The sequence below is a fragment of the Narcine bancroftii genome, chromosome 4, assembly GCF_036971445.1.
Source record: "Narcine bancroftii isolate sNarBan1 chromosome 4, sNarBan1.hap1, whole genome shotgun sequence".
Lineage (NCBI taxonomy): Eukaryota > Metazoa > Chordata > Chondrichthyes > Torpediniformes > Narcinidae > Narcine > Narcine bancroftii.
Genome location: NC_091472.1, coordinates 88858251 through 88878389, shown reverse-complemented (window position 1 = coordinate 88878389; position 20139 = coordinate 88858251). Strand labels below are relative to the sequence as shown.

The 20139-nt window shown below is 41.7% G+C and overlaps 1 protein-coding gene across 1 annotated transcript in view; it reads left to right on the top strand.

Moving 5' to 3' along the window:
* Positions 1-20139, top strand: part of abhd12 (abhydrolase domain containing 12, lysophospholipase) — a 161641-nt gene that overhangs the window by 123296 nt on the left and 18206 nt on the right. Inside the window, exons 10-12 of the mRNA XM_069931906.1 lie at positions 7732-7814; positions 16132-16210; positions 17431-17552. Coding sequence (XP_069788007.1) covers positions 7732-7814; positions 16132-16210; positions 17431-17552 — 284 coding nt within the window. The remainder of the gene's footprint in view (positions 1-7731; positions 7815-16131; positions 16211-17430; positions 17553-20139) is intronic.

The window sequence follows — 20139 nt, the reverse complement described above, 5'->3', positions numbered from 1 at the left end:
TGAAGTCCTAAACTATGCAATGCAGAGCAGGAAATTAGATTCCCTATGACATTGATGGGATTAAGTTAAAGAGTACAGTTTAGCCTGTTGTTCCATTTGCACAAAAAAAAATGGCTTGGCATTGATAGATGGCCAAGATTGCATTGGAACTTAACAGCAACAATTTGATTGTACAACTGTTTATTTTTGCACGTGTTTCATTGCTAAGAAATTTTCCCCTGAATGAAATACACCTACTTTCTGATAGAAATCACACCCAAGATCCTTCAAGTGAACTTTTAGAAACTGAAATATCACAGGTGCTTTATAGGACCCTTATCAAACCAAATTTGCCTCAATCATGAAAAAGGTTTTGGGGGCAGGTAACCAAAACCTTGGTCAAGAGGGCAGATTTTGAGGGCTGGATGTGAGGTTAAACAAGTCTTTTCCAGAGTCTGGGATTCTGAACTTAAGACTGTCAGCTGAGGGACCAAAGAAAATGTGATAGAGGCCAATCCTGCTGATCCGAGCAAAGTATAATGATGGATGTCAAGTCAAGGCTTGGTTAGCGTAGCAGTTAGCGCAACGCTGTTATAGCACCAGTGACCGGGATTTAAATCTGGCATTGTCTGTAAGGAGTTTGTATGTTCTCCCTGTGTTTGCATGGGTTTCCTCCCACCCTCCAAAAAGTACTGGGGGTGTAGGTCAATTGGGTGGCATGGGCTCATGGGCCAAAAGAGCCTGCTTCCATGCTGTTTGTCTAAATTTTAAAAATAAATCCACTTCTTTGGTTTTAAATTTTGAACCTAGTGCCATTAAAGATATAATTGCACCATTGTGTGTACATTCATTCACCTATGCTACTTAATCGCCTCAACCAAAAAGCCTGAGATCTTGCCAACCACACTTTGTTCCCTTGCTTCAGGAACAAAGCTCGGCAAGTTGGTAAGAAGAAGCTGATTAAATTTCTTCGAAGCCCAGGACCCTTTTTTTTGTGTGAAGAGACACAATCTGTTTGAATCTATTGGAAGCAAAACTGTAGCAGTCATTTTGGGTGGAGCTCCTTGTGTGAGAAAGTTAATTTACAAATTGAGTCATATTAGATGTGGGAATCGTCAATGTGTGGAATTGTATGGGCCAAGAGAAGTCATTTTGACCCTTGATGGCTGAGAAAAAGCTATTGAGAATAATCGTACCTGCCTAGTCTAAAGCATGTGGTTATGACAGATGAAGTGTTCGGCCATTTACTTTTTAAATGTGTCCAGGGCTTCTGCCCCGGTCCCTTTTTCAGACATAAGCATTCAGCAGATCAAGCATCATGTTGGGAGAGAAACATAGTTAACAGTTCATGTCAAGAGCCCTTCATCAGAAGTAGCAGAAGCCGAAGTATCCATTTGGATAATTGAATAAAGGGTTGTAGAAGCTGATTGGGTACATGGGATTAGGACTGAAAGGTAAATGTTGACATGCCTTGTAAATTCCATATGGCCTGCGTGTACCCACTAAGAAAGAATTTGCTTGAAGAGTCACCAAGGCTGCCACTGAAGTATTAAAGAAGTGAATATCACCACTGACCACCAAGATTTGGCAAAGCCCCAAGACCTGACCTGCTGAGTTCCTGCAGGACTCTGTGTGTGGCTGCTCTTAACTTTCTCCCTTCTTATACCTATGCCTTCCAGTCCTAGAATTGTCTGCTCTGGGAAAACAGATTGTTGAGTATTAATTTTATCCAAGCCTCTCATGATTTATAAAACTGTACAAGGTCACCCCTCAACCTCCTATGCTCCAGGGAATAAAGACCCAGCCTATCAAACTCTCTGCATAACTCGGGCACTCCAGTCCCAGTAAGGTTCTGGTGAATCCCTTCTAACTTATTGATGTCCTTCCTATAAATGGGTGACCAGAATTGCACATAATACTCCAAGTGTGGTCTCACCATCGCCTTGTAGAGCTGAATCATTAGGTCCCACGTCTTATACTCATTACCCTGCACAATAAAGGTGAGTGAGCCAATGCCTCTGTCACCACCCTGGTGAAAGACATGGTTTTAAAACTACAACTGGGTTGTTGTAAGGAAGAAATCAAAACAGATTTTCAAAGTCACAGAAATTTGGAATTTTCTACCTTTCTATGTTTTGTATACGAGTTAATTAAGGTTTGTATAAAGTAAGATGACTAAGAAAATTAACCGAGATGTAGATCATCAGATTGAGTGGGGTGTTGTTTTCTATCTTCTGTTGGTCTCTCTGAAGCACCTGAGGATTGCTTGTGTGGTCTCTAACCATATCTAGTAAGATCGCACCACTGCACCACCCCACCATTTCCCCCACCTCCACCTCATTCTGAACCAACAATACAGGATAAAAATGGGCAATTAATTTTGAGAATTTTAATGTGAAAACACTGGCCTTTAGGAGAGTTTTGGGTTTATTGGATTTGGGATTAAGACAAACTCTGAAAAACCACTGCTATTCAGTGGTGTTCTCTTGGCAGCCTTTCTTCCCATTCCACAATGAGCACTGCATAATTAATATTACTGCAGGGGAGGTTTTCATCTAATGGAAATAAATTATTTAACCTAAATGGATTTTAGATGGTTGCCATCATTTATTTCTACTCTGAAGCTTGGACTGTAACCTTTTTGGACACCAGATTGTATTTCTGCAGTTTCCAGATGTATTGTTGAAACTTATCTAAAGGTGGCTGCAATATGTTCACATTAATTGTGTCCTTGTCCACTTCATTATTTCAGTTGTCAAATTGTAATTATGGAACAGGGAATGAAATACCCTTCCAGACCTTTAACTGTCACTACAGTTTTCATGGCGATGCTCTCCATGTCTGCATTGGTTTCCCTCAGTTGTTTCTATTTCCTCCCAAATTCCAAAAAAAAAGTGGCAGGGGTACAGGGAAATACATAGTGGGGGAGTGGGACTGATGGGGTTGCTCGACTGCAAATTGGCAAGGACCCCCCCCCCCCCCCCCCCGCACCAGTCGGCTGAAAGGCCTCCTCCTGTGTTCGGATAAATAAGAAAACAAGTTGTCTAAATGTGAGTCAGGAGAAGAGGATTGCTGGCCCATACCCAACATAAAGAGAGAAGAAATGAAGCAAGAGAAGCTGGAATGGGTCAGGCAGCATCCATGGAGTGAAATGTTGGTCAGTGTTTCAAATTAAGACCCTTTGTTGAAAGAAGAACAATATTCCAAGGCTGGCAATTGGAGTGAAGATCATGGAAATGAAGAAGAGGGTAAAGAGCAAAGTAAACACAACCTCCTAAACTGCATTTAGTCCGAATCTAGGCCTAGATTTCTATATGGTGTTGCTGGTATTTACATGGCTTAGTTATAGTGGAGGTATTAATTCATGGTGGCCATTCTCAAAGTGATGAGACAATGACAGAAATAAATAAACACAGGAAGAATAATTGTAACTTGCCCCATTTTAAATTGAAAGATCCTTGGAAGGAGAAAATGTTATATTTACAAGAGAAGGGATGCAGCCCCTTGTTTTTCACCAATTCTGTCCTTTCTGAACAAGATGTGCTTTAAGCTGTTGAAAGAGTGGCCTCCAGGGTGATGCAGGAGGGAGGGCTTCATGTTTCTGGATAATTGGGATTTGTTCCAGGGAAGGTGAGAACTGTTCTGATGGGATGGTTTGCACCTAAATTGGAGGGGGACTAACATCCTTGCAGATAGGTTTGCTAGTGCTGCTCCAGGGGAAGGGGTTTAAACTAGATTTGCAGGGGGAGGGGAACCAGAGTGATAAAGCATATAGTGAGGTGGAGGACGGTAAGGGTCATGAGAGGACTGCATGTAAAGACAGAAAGCTGAGGTATCTATTTCAGTGGAAGGAGTTTTGTCGCTAAGACAGATGAGCTTATGGCATGGATTTGTACTTGGGATTATGACGTTATTGCTATTAGTGAGACTTGGTTGCAGGAGGGGCAGGACTGCCAGCTCAGTATTCTGGGATTCCGATCTTTTACATGTGATAGAGGGGAGAGAAGAAAGGGGGAGGAGTGGCATTGCTAATCAAGGAAAATATCACAGCTGTGCATAGACAGGACAGCGCTGTGGACTCGCCTACAGAAGCCATATGGGAGGAGCTAAGGAACAGGAAAAGTGTGAGCACACTGTAACAGATTTATGTTAATCTTTAATGTTAAACTATATTTATCATATAAATGTCTTAGTAGATGTATTCTTAGTGAATTAGTTTGGGTGGTTATAGGAGCACAAAGACAACACATTAGTATTTTAAACACATGCCAGTTTGAGACGAAAATGGATGCTGATTGAAGTTAGAGTCAAAAAGATGAAAAGGATTTATGGTGGTTCTTGAGATATTAGAAACCATAGGCATTAGTTTAGAAGGATCTGTATAAACGCACGGCCATTTTAGTTCTGAGGAAAGCAGAGTTCTTGGAGACATAAGTGGACTTAAATGTTTTTAGCACTTTCATGTCAAAAGACCTTATGAGCTTCAGAAACAGAAATGATGTTAAATACCATGTAACTTGAAAAATGGGAGAAATATATTATCGAAATGAGAGACAAAGGAATCAGTTCATTTTGGAGATTGCAGAAGTCAAAACCCTGTGACTCACAGGGGTTGAAACCCTGTGAAAGACAAGATTGAGTTACATTAAGGTGGTATTGTGTGTATTATTCCTGGGAAAAGAGGAACACAGAATAAGTGGCTTTTGAAATAAGAAGGACCACTTCCCTGTCTCATGGAAAAGAGGACAGAATTCTACTGGGTCCATTTTTGTATAATCATTTCGTTTAACCCTTGTCTGGGTTTGTGAATTCATCATGGAAGAAAATAGCTACATTGTGAGTAAAGAGGCCTGAAATTATGATGTTTAAAAGTGCTTTATAATTATTTCTGAACTGAGAATTTAAGACCTTCAAACAAGACAAAAATGATGCTGAACTTTTAAAGATTGGCTTTTCAGAGTGGGACTTTAATTTTACACACGCACACACACACATTCTTACATTTGTGCATAGTGGGGTTAAATTTAGAGTGAAGTAAGTTTAGAGGTAAGTAAGAAATGTGTTGTTAATAGTTTAATTTAAAAAATTTTGAATTTATCATTGTCTGGTGAATTTTCCATTTCTGTTCTTTTATTAGTGCTAACAAAGTCCCTTTATCCCAAATAAAATTTAAAAGGGTTGTTTGTTCGTAACAACACTAATAGGCTTATATTATTGACCGCCCAATAGTCCCAAAAGAATTGGAGGTGCAAATCTGACGGTAAATAGCAGACCATTGTAAGAAACAGAAAGTTGTGGTAGTAGGAGATTTGAACTTTCCGCATATTGAATGGGGCTCCCATACTGTAAAAGGACTGGATGGCATGGAGTTTGTAAAATGTGTACAGGAAAGTTTTCTAAATCAATATGTAGAGGATGTAATGAGAGAGGATGCAACACTTGATCTCCTATTAGAGAACCAGGCAGATCAGGTGGCAGAAGTCTGTGTAGGTGAGCATTTTGGATCCAGTGACTATATGTTATTAGTTTCAAGTTAATTGTGGAAAAGGACAGATCTGTTCCTTGAGAGAGAGAGAGGCCAATTTTGTGGAAATGAAAAAGGATCTCAGAAGAGTCGATTGGAATAAGCTGTTTTTTGGCAAGGATGTGTCAGGCAAGTGGAAGGCCTTCAAAGGTGAAATATTAAGGGTATAGAGTTTACATGTTCCTACCTGGATTAAAGGCAAAATTAACAGGCATACGTAACCTTGGTTTTCAAGAGTTACTAGTAATATGATTAAGAAGAAGAGAGAGGTGTATAACCGGTGTAGGCAACAAGGAGCAAATGAGGAACCTGCAGTGTATGGAAAATGTAAGAGAATACTAAAGAAGAAAATTAGGAAGACAGAAAGAAGGCATGAGGGTGCTTTGGCAGATAATGTGAAGATAAATCTGAAGGGTTTCTACAAGTATATTAAGAGTAAGAGGATAGATAACAAGGGTCAAAATTGGTCCCCTAGAGGATCAGAATGGTCAACTATATGTGGAGCCTCACAAATTGTCTTAAACAATATGTTATGCATCAATTTACTTAGGAAACTGGCATAATGCATACGGATGGAAGGGAAATATAGAAGTATCATGAAACCTATGGATATTAAGGAGGAGAATGTGATTGCTGCCTTACAGTGAATAAAAGTAGACAAATCCCCTGGGACAGATATGATATTCCCTCGAACCTTGAGGGAGACGAGTGTTGAAATTGTAGGGGCCCTGATGGATATATTCAAAATGTCCTGAGCCACAGGAGAGGTGCCGGAGGATTGGAGAGTAGCTCATGTTATCTCGCTGAAAGGCTCCAAAAGTAAATCAGGTAACTATAAACCAGGGATCCTGATGTCAGTAGTAGGTAAATTACTGGAAGGAATTCTGAGAGATAGAATATATAGGTATTTGGACAGCCATGGGCTGATTAAGTACAGTCAGCATGGCTTTGTGTGGTAGGTTGTGTTTAACAAATCTTGTAGGGTCTTTCAAGGAAGTTGCAAGAAGGTAGATGATGGAAAGGCTATGGATATTGACTACATAGACTTTAGTAAGGCCTTTGACAAGGTCCCACATGGGAAGTTAGTTCAGAAGGTTGACACTAGATATCCATAGAGAGGTTGTAAACTGGATTCAAAATTGGCTGAGTGGGACCAAACAGAGAGTGGTAGTAGAAGGTTACTCCGCAGACTGGGCATGTAATGAGTGGTGTGCCTCAGGGATCTGTGTTGGGACCATTGTTATTTGTTGTCTATTTCAATGATTTGGATGATAATGTAAATTGGATCAGCAAGTTTGCTGATGACACAAAGATAGGAAGTGTAGTAGATAGTGAGGAAGATTTTGAAAGCTTGCAGAGGGATCTGGACTAACTGGGAGAATGGGCCAGTAAATGGATGATGGAGTTTAATGCGGACAAGTGTGAGGTATTGCATTTTGAAGAGCAAATCAAGAAAGGACATACACTGTAAATGGTAGGGAACTGAGGAGTGCAGAGGAGTAGAGGGATCTGGGAATACAGATACATTGCCCCTTGAAAGTGGTGTTGCAGGTGGACAGGGTTGTAAAGAAAACTTTTGGCAACTTGGCTTTTATAAATCAAAGTTTTGAGTATAGGAGTTGGGATGTTATGTTGAAGTTATTTAAGACATTGGGGAGGCCAAATTTGGAGAATTATGTGCAGTTCTGGTTGCCTAGCTACAGGAAGGATATCAATAAGTTTGAAAGATAGCAGAGAAGATTTACTAACTCAACTCAGGAGTTGAGTTACAGGGAATGATTAAACAGTTTAGGACTTTATTCCTTGGAATGAAGAATAAGGGGAGATTTGATAGAGGTTTATAGAATTATGAGGGGTATAGACAGAGTAAATGCGAATCTGCTCATTCCACTTAGATTAGGAAAGGTAAATATGAGAGGACATGGTTTTAGGGTGAAAGGAGAAAGGTTTAGGGGGAACTTCTTCACTCAGAGAGTGGTGGGAGTGTGGAATGAACTGCCATCTGATGTGGTAGGTGCGGATTCGATCTTGAGTTTTAAGAATAAATTAGATAGATATGTGGATGGGAGAGGTCTGGAGGGTTATGGAATGGGAGCAGGTTATTGGGACTAGCTGAGCAATGGTTGGCACAGACTAGAAGGGCCGAATAGCCTGTTTTCTATGATTCTAGTTTCTGGTGGGTTAGTGCTGCATTTATTCTGACAAACTATTTATTGTTGATGTTCCAGATCTACAGATATCTACCTGGCTTTGACTGGTTTTTCCTAGATCCAATCACTGAGAGTGGTATCATATTCCCAAACGATGAAAAGTAAGTATATATTTTTAAGAGCATTTTAATAAACATTATATTTAAAAACTAAAGGATCTTTTCCCACTTGCGTTTATTCAAATGTGGAGTTTGGATTAAATGTACTTGTGTGAGCTTCCAAGAATGATTTGGGGACAACAGCACTGCAGTGGACTCAGTGCAGATGGGGTATACATCTGGTGTCTTCTGCAACTAACTTCCCTTAGAGTCGGAAGGGTACGAATCCACTCCAGGGACTTGAGGACATACTTTAGTGCATTACTGAGAGACGGCTGAACTGTTAAAGATGTTGATATTTGAGTGACAAGTTAAGTAGCCGTCCTGTCTGTCTGCTGAGTGGTAGATTTGTATAAAGTAAAAGCTCCCAGAACTTTTGGCTCTTCCAGCATTTTAAATTTAGATGTACATGCATACAGCATGGTAACAGGCCATTTCATCCCAGGAGTCTATGGCACCCAATTTACATCCCATTAAACTACACCCCTGGTATGTTTTGAATGGTGGGAGGAAAATGGAGCCCGAGGGAAAACCCTCGAAGTCATGAAGAGAACATACAAACTCCTCACAGACAGCGCGGGACTCGAACCCTGATCCCGATTGCTGGTGCTGTAAAGGCGTTCTGCTAACTGCTAAGCCGATTGTGCCGCATCTTGTGGTGAGGCTGGCAAAATCCTGATAGCATCGATGAAAATAAAACAATGCCATTGTGATTCAGTAACAGCGCAATGCTGGAGAAATGGCATTCTTCATATATAATAAAGATACATGACCAATGTTCCAGGCCTGAGCCCTTCATCAAGGTATGATCAAAATGTAGGCAGGTGACTGAATAAAATAGTGGGTAGGAGCACAGGTTCACAGGTGAAATGGCACAATAGCAAGCCAGGAAAGGGGAGATGGCTCTGTGTATGGAGTGGCAAGGGAGTAGAGAGGTGGAGGAAAAGGGTCAGAGGGATAGGGAAGAGAGGGAGAATGGGGAGAGGTCCAGCAGAAAGTGGAAAAGTCAATGTTAATGCTATATGGTTGGAGAGTGCCTAAACGGAATACTAGATGTTGCTTCTCCAATTTACAAGTGGCCTTGGTTTGGCGGTGCATGAGGCCATGGATAGATATGTTGGCACAGGAGTGGGCTGCAGAATTGAAATGACTGGCCACTGGGAGATCTCTATCATTGATGTGGACAGATCAAAGGTTCTCAGCAAAGTGATCTCCCAATCTGCATCCAGTTTCTCCAATGTAGAGAGTGCCACCATGGGACCACTGACTGCAGTAGATAATTCACATAGATTAACTTGAAAGGAGTGTTTGGAGCCATGAATGGTGGTGTGGGCACAGGTGTGGCACTTCCTGAAGTCTCAGGGGAAGGTGTCAAGAGGGCGATTAGTGGGAAGGGATGAAGGAGTCATAGAGGGAGCGGACCCAACAAAAGGGTGAGAGGAGAGAAGATGTGTCTGATGGTGGGATGGTGTTGTAGGTGTCACAAATTGGAGAGGATAAAATGCTGAATGTGAGACTGGTGGGGTGGTAGGCAAGGACAAGGGGAATCCTGTTTTTGTTGCGTTTAGAGGCAGAAGGGCCCACGGTAGATGTGCGTGAAATGGAGGAGATACGGGTAAGGGCAGAGTTGATGGTGGTAGAGGGAAAGCCACTTTTTTTTTTGAAGGAGGACATCACAGATGATCTAGACTGGAATCCTCATCTTTGGTGCAGATACGACAAAAACGGAGGAATTGAGAGAATAGAAAAGCATCCTTACAGGGGACTGTGTGTGAAGAAGTGTAGTTGTGGAAGTTGGTAGTTTGTAAAAACAAAAAAACTTCTGTAGAAAGTTTGTTTGTTTAGATTGAGACAAACAAATAAGCCAAACCAAGGCCACCCATAAATTGGAGGAGCCCCTCCCCCCACATTTTATTCAGGCGCTTGCCTACATTTTGCTCATATCTTGATGAAGGGGTCAGGCCCAAAACATTGGTTGTGTATCTTTATCTTTGCTGTATAAAGTTTCTCCAGCTTTGTGTTTTTATTTCAGCCACGGTGTCTGCCAACTTTCTCCTTATGTCCACTAACTGCGATTCAGTTATATTTGTAACCTGTCTAGTTAGAATGATGAAGTTCTCTGGAAATTATTGTCAACATTTGTCATGAATATTAAATCACAAAAACACGACTTGGGTTTTCATTGGTGTTTGTGAGACCATGATTGACTGCTTTGTTTCCTGCATTGGAGAAATTCTTACACTTCAGAAGTACGTTGTTGGGATATCCTGAGATTGTGAAAGACACTTAAGCTATGTTCTGTTTATACATTCATTTGAAATTAATTTTGATCATGTGTATTCCATCCACTTCAGGCTGCTGAGTTCTCAATGAATTAAGCATTAAATGTGCCTATACTTTAATTATTGTTCAGGTTTAATGTCCCTATGCCTGGGGTGTTAACTTTATTGAGTGAATCTTTCCAGTTGGAACGTTTGTGTCATCTCACTAATTAGAAGCATCAGGAGCCAGTAATCTTTAGTCTTCCTGAATGCAATGATGTGCATCAAATAATCTGTTTTTCTCTTACCATTTTCTGAACCTTGATGTCAACGTAACAAAAACTCTTGAAGAACTCTTTACTTTAAAATTAACCAATGGTAATCTTGGCAAATTCACTAATATCCTTTTTTAAAGTGATCAAAGAGCGCTAATATTTGCTGTCAGCTTTTATAGCATAGCTTCTTATTATTACTGTGCAGTTTGAAACATTTTCAGTAAATATGTTCTTCCTAGAACATAGGAACAGATGGATCCATGCAGTGCATCATTACTGTAAAACATTAAGCTTGGCTCTCCATTTCAAGGCCTGCTGAGATGTTATTACTTGAGCATGAAGGGATCCTTGAAGTCTGGTTATTTTATGTGAAGCAAGTCCACTCAAAAATCTCAACAGAACTGTGTTAAAGAATTTACTTCATGGCTCAGTGAGCATCTAGGCCTAATAGATTTCAGATCTCTGTTGAGGTGAGTAGTAGACAGTTGTCTCAGGTGCCTGATTCAGGAAGATGAAATAGATTAGGGAGGTCCTGTTAGATCTGTGTAAAACTCAGTGGACCTAAGCTTTGGTACTCAGCTGATGTAGATACACAAAATGGCAGTGGGTCAGTTGAGGTGAGTGGTGCCATGATCCTGTTCCTTAGGATGACTCCACCTCTGTCGGTCTGCACCTGCTCACAGTGTAGTGGTTGACTGCTATCTGCCAACAGCAATCTGCTGCAATTTAACCAAGATTTTGGGCAAAAAATATGGGGAGGCTCCCTCTGGGACACAGGGAACCACACCAACCCCTCCCCCTGCCCCCATCTCTTTGTATTTAGAAAATCTCTGCATGAGCTCTTGATGAGTTGCAGTGAACAAGGAGACGTACTGAGAGTTGGGTCATTGAAGTAAGTAAATAGCTTGATGTTTGGCTGATGTCGACATGATGTGATGTACATTTCCATCATTCTTTGACTTGGCCAACTTTCCAAGCTGAGAAGTATCACATAATGCTGCCAGAGATATGATCGAGGGGGAAAAACATTTTGATGATTATAGCCATTGGCCTGGTGCCTCTCACCATTAAAACTGTGTAAGTGAGGAAGGAAGATCTGAGTTTAATGTGTTGTTCCTGAAACTTATGTTTGGCCTCACCCTGACAATGGATGAGGCTGCGGACAGACATGTCACTGTAGGAATGATTGGGGGAGTCGTAATGGTTGGCTACAGGAAGCTCAAGCAGCTTAGACTCCCAAACAAAGCGTGGGCATTTGGTGTCACCGATATAGGGGAGACCACACAGAGTCCACCGAATTTGGTTGTACGATGTACGTGTAAAGATTGCATATAATGAGTGACCGTGTTAAGGAGCTTGAGCTGCAGTTGGATGAACTGAGGATCATAAGGGAAGCAGAGGCAGTGATAGAGAGGAGTTAAAGGGAGACAGTCACCCCTAGAAGGCAGGAGTCAGGGAATTGGGTGACTGTGAGGAAAGGCGGGAGAGTGCCAGTGCAGAGTACCCCCGTGGAAGTGCCACTCAGCAATATGTATTCTGCATTGGATACTGCTGGGGGGAACAGCCTATCAGGGACGAGTCGTAGGGGTCAGGTCTCTGGCATGGGGGCTACCCCTGAGGTTCAGAAGGGAAGGAGGGATAAGAACAGGATTCTTGTAGTTGGGGACTCCTCACATGGACCACAACTTCTGGCTGTTCTCCTTCCCCTTGCATTCTGCCAGAAGTCATGGTCCATGTGGGGACCAATAACTTAGCTAGAAGTGGGGATGAGGTCCTGAAACAGGATTATGTGGAATTAGGTAGGAAGTTAAAAAGCAGGACCTCCAAGGTAGTAATCTCTGGATTGCTGCCGGTGCCACATGCTAGTGAGGGTAGAAATAGGAGGATGTGGAGGATGAATGTGTGGCTAAAGAGATGGTGCAGGGGGCAAGGGATAAGATTTCTGGATCATTGGAATCTCTTCTGGGGAAGGTCGGACCTGTACAAAAGGGACGGACTCCACTTGAACTGGAGGGGGACCAATGTGCTGGCAAGCAGATTTGCTAGAGCTGTGGGAGAAGGTTTAAACTAGTTTGGCAGGGGGTGGGGAACAGAGTGTGAGAGCAGTTTCAAGGGAGCATGGCCACCTAGATAAGAATAAAAACAATAACAAAGGTAGGATGGAGATTAGGGTAGAAGGTAGAAAAGAGAATGAATGTGAGGGTCATTCTCTGAAATGCATATATTTTAATGCAAGAAGCATAGTGAACAAGGTAGATGAGCTAGAGCATGGACAGATACTTGGGGTCACGATATTGTGGCAATTAGTGAGACCTGGCTACAAGAGGTCTTAACGTTCCAGGATACATTTGTTTTAGATGTGATAGATCAGGGGGTAAAAAAAGGAGTTGCTCTGCTTGTTAAGGAGGACATTACTGCCGTGAGGTGGCAAGATGGTCTGGAGGGATCATCCAGTGAGGCTGTTTGTGTGGAATTGAGGGGTGAAGGAGACATGAGGGTGCTAATAGGGGTGTATTACAGACATCCAAATGGGTCAAGAAAACTAGAGGAACAAATGTGTAGAGAGATAACGTATATGTGTGAGAATCATAAGGTAGTGATCATGGGAGATTTTAACTTCCCTCACATTGATTGGGATACCCATACAGTTAGAGGGCTGGATGGGCTAGAGTTCGTTAAATGTGTTCAAGATTGTTTTCTGAATCAATTAGTAGAAGAACTGACTCGGGACAGTGTAATACTGGATCTCTTGTTAGGGAACGAGCTAGGTCAGGTATCAGACATTAATGTTGGAGATCCAATTGGTTCTAGTGATCATAATTCTGTTAGTTTTAAGGTAGTTTTAGGGAAGAGCAAGGAGGGGCCTAAAGTTGAGGTTCTGGATTGGAGAAGAGCAAATTTCGAAGGAATAAGAAGGGATTTGGGGAGTATTGAGTGGGACAGGATATTTTCAGGTGAGGGTGTGAATGAAAAATGGAGGATATTCAAAAAAGAAATTTTGAGGGTACAGAGTAGTTATGTCCCAGTGAGGATCAAAGGAAAGGCTGGAAGTCATAGGGAGGCTTGGTTTTCGAGGAATATTGGAAATTTGGTTAGGAGAAAAAGGGAGGTGTACAAAAGGTATAAAGAACAGGGAGCTGACAATTTGAAGGAGGACTACCAGGAGTATAGAAGGAATCTTAAGAAAGAAATTAGAAAGGCCAAAAAAAGACATGAAGAGGCTTTGGCAAACAGAGTAAAAATAAATCCAACGGGTTTCTATAAGTACATTAAAAGTAAAAGATTAGTGAGGGATAAAATTGGACTCTTTGTAGATAGTGAGGGTAGGCTGAGTGAGAAGTCAGAGGAAATGGGGGAAATTTTGAATGATTTCTTTGCCTCAGTATTCACTAGGGAAAAAAATATTGAACCAGTTGAGGTAAAGAAAAATAGTGGGGAGGTAATGAAGCATATAAGGATAACCAAGGAGGTAGTGATGGCTGTGTTGAAAAAGATAAAGGTGGATAAATCTCCGGGACCGGACAAAATATTCCAAAGGACACTCAGGGAGGCTAGTGGACAGATAGTGGGGCCATTAACAGAGATATTTAGGATGTTACTGGCCACGGGGGTAGTGCCAAAGGATTGGAGGGTGGCGCATGTGGTTCCGCTGTTTAAGAAAGGGTCTAAATGTAAACCTGGGAATTATAGGCCCATGAGTCTGACGTCTGTGGTGGGCAAGTTGATGAAAAGTGTTCTGAGGGATGGTATTTACAAATATTTGGAGGTACAGGGATTGCTAGGGAGTAATCAGCATGGTTTTGTCAGGGGTAGATCATGCTTGACAAACCTGATTGAGTTTTTCGAGGGGGTTACAAAAAAGGTTGATGAAGGGAAAGCTGTGAATGTTGTCTATTTAGACTTTAGTAAAGCTTTTGACAAAGTTCCCCATAGGAGGTTAGGAAAAAAGGTGGAGGCATTAGGTATAAATGAGGAGGTAGTGAAATGGATTCAGCAATGGTTGGATGGGAGGTGTCAGAGAGTAGTGGTAGAAAATGGTTTGTCCAATTGGAGGCCAGTAACTAGTGGAGTTCCTCAGGGATCAGTCCTCAGTCCACTATTGTTTGTTATATATATTAACGATCTGGAAGTAGGGGTGGAGAATTGGATAAGCAAGTTTGCGGATGATACAAAGATTGGTGGTGTTGTGGACAGTGAGGAAGATTACCGTAGATTAAAAGGTGATTTAGGAAGGAGGTGTGGGCTGAGAAATGGCTGATGGAATTTAATATAGATAAGTGTGAGGTGTTACATTTGGAAAGGCAAATCTAAATAGGTCATATGCATTAAATGGTAGGCTATTGAGATGTGCAGAGCAACAAAGGGATTTAGGAGTTGTGGTAAATACAAGGAATGTAAGTACAAGGACGCCTAAAGAAATCTCTTGGTGCCTGTCACATTGACCACTGCCAGTGGTCTGCCTCAAACCTTGCATCTTGGCGCCTCACAGTTCGGCGGGCAGCAACCTCCTTTGAGGAAGACAACAGAGCCCACCTCACTGACAAAAAACAAAGGAGGAAAAACCCAACACCCAACCCCAACCCACCAATTTTCCGCTGCAACCGTGTCTGCCTGTCCCGCATTGGACTTGTCAGCCACAAACGAGCCTGCAGCTGACGTGGACATTTACCCCCTCCATAAATCTTCGTCCGCGAAGCCAAGCCAAAGAAAAAGAAATAGTACCCTCAAGGCTGATACTCAGGTAGATGGTGTGGTGAAGAAGGCATTTGGAATGTTGGCCTTCATAAATCGGAGTATTGAATTCAAGAGTAGGGAAGTTATGATGAAATTGTACAAGGCATTGGTGAGGCCAAATTTGGAGTACTGTGTACAGTTTTGGTCACCAAATTATAGGAAAGATATAAACAAAATAGAGAGAGTGCAGAGAAGGTTCACGAGAATGTTGACAGGATTTCAAGGTTTGAGTTACAGGGAAAGGTTGTGCAGACTGGGGCTTTTTTCTCTGGAGCGTAGAAGATTGAGAGGGGTCTTGATAGAGGTGTTTAAGATTTTAAAAGGGACAGACAGAGTAAACGTGGATAGGCTTTTTCAATTAAGAGTGGGGGAGATTCAAACTAGAGGGCATGGTTTAAGATTGAAGGGGGAAAATTATAAGGGGAACATGAGGGGAAATTTCTTTACGCAAAGGGTGGTAGGGATGTGGAATGAGCTTCCGACAGACGTGGTCGAGGCGGATCATTGGTTACATTTAAGGAAAGACTGGATAGTTACATGGATAGGAGAGGACTGGAGGGGTATGGACTGGGTGCTGGTCAGTGGGACTAGGAGGGTGGGGATTTGTTACGGCATGGACTAGTAGGGCCTGTTCTGTGCTGTAAGTGGTTATATGTGTTGCGCATTCAAAGTCGGTTTGTTGCCCTGAATGGAGATGAGGGGTGTGGGGGTAAGGAAATGTAGGGACAAGTTTTGTGTTTTCTGCAATTTCAGCAGGAAGTGCTCGAGGAGATAAAGGATGGGTGGGAGGGTGTCCACATCAAGTGGTTAAATAAGGAAAACCAAGGGATACGGATCAATAAGGGGTGGCTGGATTGGGGAAATTTCAACCAGGTTTAAACCAAACAGGGTGAATTTGGTTTTAAATAAGCTTAATTCAAGCAAATTGCAGAGAAACTAGAAACAACTGCGTATTGATGGTTGTTTCAATTTTTCTATTTGTTTTATGCAAATTGTCTATTCTCCCCAATTATGTATCAGCTGTTTAGCTACTTTATTTTTGTTCTGTAGTGTGTGGCATATCACCTGCCCTTTGCTGATCCTCCATGCTGAAGATGATGGTGTCATCCCCTTTCACCTTGGAAGAAAGGTACCTTGCACATGCAGTCAGCAAACTTCAAGAAGTTCAGACAGACTCATTAAGCCAAATTAATTACATTATTATTTGCAGTGGTTTACTTGGCACCAGTCACATTCCCTACAAAACCTCCATTTAAAAAAAAAAACCAGAGGGAAATTATTGGAAAATAAAAGCATCCAAAAGTTTAAGCCACTAGAAAAGTGTTCAGTTGCAGTAACATATGCAACAGAGAAAGATTTTTAGTCCACAAGTTTCTCCTTTGACAACAATGGGTCTGCATTCTGTAATAAATTGCCCAGAATGCTTGAATTGATAGATTCTACCAGTGTTTTGGAGGTTGGGAAAGTAAATTCATTTATCAGTACTCCTACATGGGCTGATCTGAAGGTTTGACCAATTCTAATCATCACTCTTTAGAAATATGAAGTCATCGGAAATGATGAGAAGCAACTTGCTAGGATAGGTCCAGGAATAAGGATTCAATCATGTAAGTAGACTGGAGGAACACAGTGGATTACTTTAGCCCAAGGTCAATGTGGGAGGTTTGAAAGAGGTGGGGAAACTCAGCAAGAGGGGCAGTATCTATGGGTGAGTCCCTGTCTTGTATCGCTCCCCACCCTCCTGGCAAGGTTGATTCCGGTGTCCCATCTTTCGCTCTCTCTCCCCCCCTCCGACTTCTTCTCCCTGGCAAGGTTGGGTCTCCATGGGGAGAGCTGGTGCTCATTTCCTCATTTCAGTAAGCAGAGGGAAATTTAAGTTTGGACATAAATGTAAAATGTACGGTATGTCTAAATTTAAATTTCCCTCTGCCCTACTATGACTATGTGGGAAATTTCAGTGGTATAAAGCTGGTGGCCTGCAGGTAAGTCAGTGATGGAAAAGTGAGAATGTGTCATTTAAAAGACTGATTTAATTGACATCTCTGTGCACTAGATGCTGTTCCTTTGTACTGGCCAAGTTTCATACTTGCCTGATGGATGCCCACGGTAAATTTCATTGAAGAAGAGATTGGGTGTTTTAGAGGTGTGCAGCAGTGGGGTGAGGGGTGGGAAGTCTGATCTGATGTAACACGTTGAAAGTTTTATCAGCCCTCTGTTCTCAGTACTGACTTCCACCTGACTGCACTCTTCTTGCTTTGGTCTCTGTGCTGTGGCTGTCAGTTTCTGAAGCAGATCTTGAAAACTATGATCTGATTCCAGGGTGTTTGAAACTCTCTTGTTTCCTTGCAGCTTTATGATATTGTGGCGTCTTCTCGGAGAAGCAGGAAAGTGCAGTTTATTCCCTTTCATAAAGATCTTGGGTACCAGCACAAGTATATATACAAGAGTCCTGAACTTCCTCAAATATTGAGGTAAATGTACACTTTTTATTTTCTTGTTGTTATATGTTCTTGTTCCATTTCAGCTGTTCCAGGGTTATTGTTGTGCCAGGATTATGGCTGTACCACATTCCTACTCAAGCTTAAACAGATGGAGATAAGCCAGAGAAAAGTAGTTTAAAATCCAGTTGACTGATGGGCCCTGGTTTGATTCTCAGATGATTGCTTCTTTGTTCACAAAACAATGTCTGCAGGATGCAAAGCATAGCCTATCTTTTTGGGGTCAGCTACTCTCGATACCAGTTGTAATCAGTCCAGAATTGAGGGCTTTTATTTCCCAGTCCATTTGATTATTTAGCAAGGAAGTCCTCCTAACACAGAGTCCCCACTTAACTTAGAAATCACAACCTGTACATTGATTATTATACAGGTCAAATGTAATTATGACTGTAATTATCATCCAGTTTGAAGGTCACACAAGAATGCATTTTCCTGACCAATCGAGTAATATTACATTCAAATTTAAATTGAATTTTTAAAAATTTATATTTAGACATACAGCAAGGTAACAGGCCATTTTGGCCCACAAGCCCGTCCTGCCCAATTACACCCAATTGACTTACAACCTACAGTATGTTTTGAACGGTGGGAGGAAACCAGAGCCCCTGGGGAAATCTCACCCAGACATGGGGAGAATGTACAAACTCCTTACAGACAGTGCGGGATTCGAATGCCGTTGCCAGTTTCTGGCACAGTAACAGTGTTGCGATAACTCTGCCACCCTTTACTGCCATATAATACCCTATAATGTATTTAACGATTGCCTTTTGACCAGTTGGCTTTGAGACAGGTGCCATTGGTCAACACTAAATCATTGTCACAACCTTCAAAGATCGTTTGTGCAGACTTTCTTTTGTTATCAGTTGCCATGTATACCTTTCAGAAAGATGTTTTCATATTGCCTCTTTCTGCTTTCTTGCAGTGGTTAATTCTTTTAGGAACAGACTTATAGCCTTCAATTTTTTTTGGAAGCTATTCCATTTGGAATCAGCAGGTCGATTAACTATTTCTTAACCTGCTAGCTTGGTCACAGAAAGCAACTGTGACTCTTATAATAGGGAAGTAGGAACAGGAGTAGGCCAAAAATGGCCCATCGAGCCTGCTCCGCCATTCATGGCTGATCTAATTTATGACCTAACTCCACCTACCTGCCTTCTCCCCATATCCCCTAATTCCTCTATCATGTAAAAATTTATCTAACCGAATTTTAAATATGTTTAATGAGGCAGCCTCAACCACTTCCCTGGTTAGAGAATTCCAAACATTCACTACTCTCTGGGAAAAACTATTTTTCCTCATCTCTGTCCTAAATCTACTCCCCCGAATCTTGAGACTGTGTCCTCTCATTTTAGTTTCCCTGGCCAGCTCAAAAAACCTTCCTACATCTATCCTATCCATACCCTTCATAATCCTATAAGATCTCCTCTCATTCTTCTGAACTCGAGCGAATACAATCCTAGATGATTTAATCTTTCATCATAAGTCAACCCCTTCATCCCAGGGATCAACCTAGTAAACCTCCTCTGGACCGTCTCCGAAGCCAGTATATCCTTCCTCAAATATGGAGACCAGAACTGGACACAGTACTCCAGATGCGGTCTCACCAGTACCTAATGCAGTTGCAACATTACCTCCCTACTCCTGAATTCAATTCCTCTAGCGATGAAGGCCAACATTCCATTTGCCTTCTTAATAACCTGCTGCACCTGCAACCTAACTTTTTGCGATTCATGCACAAGCACTCCCAAGTCCCTCTGCACAACAGCATGCTGTAGTTTTTCACCCTTTAAATAATATTCAGCTCTTTTATTTTTCTTGCCAAAGTGGATAACCTCACACTTACTAACATTGTACTGCATCTGCCAGACCTTTGCCCACTCATCCAGCTTAACTATATCCCTCTGCAGACTCTCCACATCCTCATTACAATTTGCTCTTCCACTCAATTTGGTGTCATCTGCAAACTTGGCCACATCACATTTTGTCCCCTCCTCCAAGTCATCAATGTAAATGATGAACAGTTGTGGGTCTAACACTGACCCCTGCGGCACCCCACTTACCACTCTGCCAACCTGAAAAACTCCCATTTATCCTGACTCTCTGCCTCCTGTCAGACAACCAATTTTCAATCCAGGCCAATATATTTCCCTGGACTCCACTTTCCTGTAACTTACTGATAAGTCTCTTGTTCATCCTGTCAAATAATTGTTCCTGTCTCTTGTGGGACAGGAACAATTATTTTATGGCAACATTTTGTCAGCTGCACCAGTGTCCTGAGTGTCATTAAGATGAAACAAACTGTAAGCCTAAACAAAAATGGGAACAAGATCTAAACATAAAGATAAAGAATGAAACATGGGAAAAGCTATGCTCCGGAACTATGAGAAATACAATAAACACGAGGTTACGCATGATACAATATAATTGGTCACACCCTAGAAGTTAAATAAATGGGACCCAACAGTATCAGACAGATGTTTTCGCTGTAAAAAGGAAACGGGAACATCAATACATGCAATTTGGACATGTGAGAAAGTGAAAAAATTTTGGGAAGATCTAA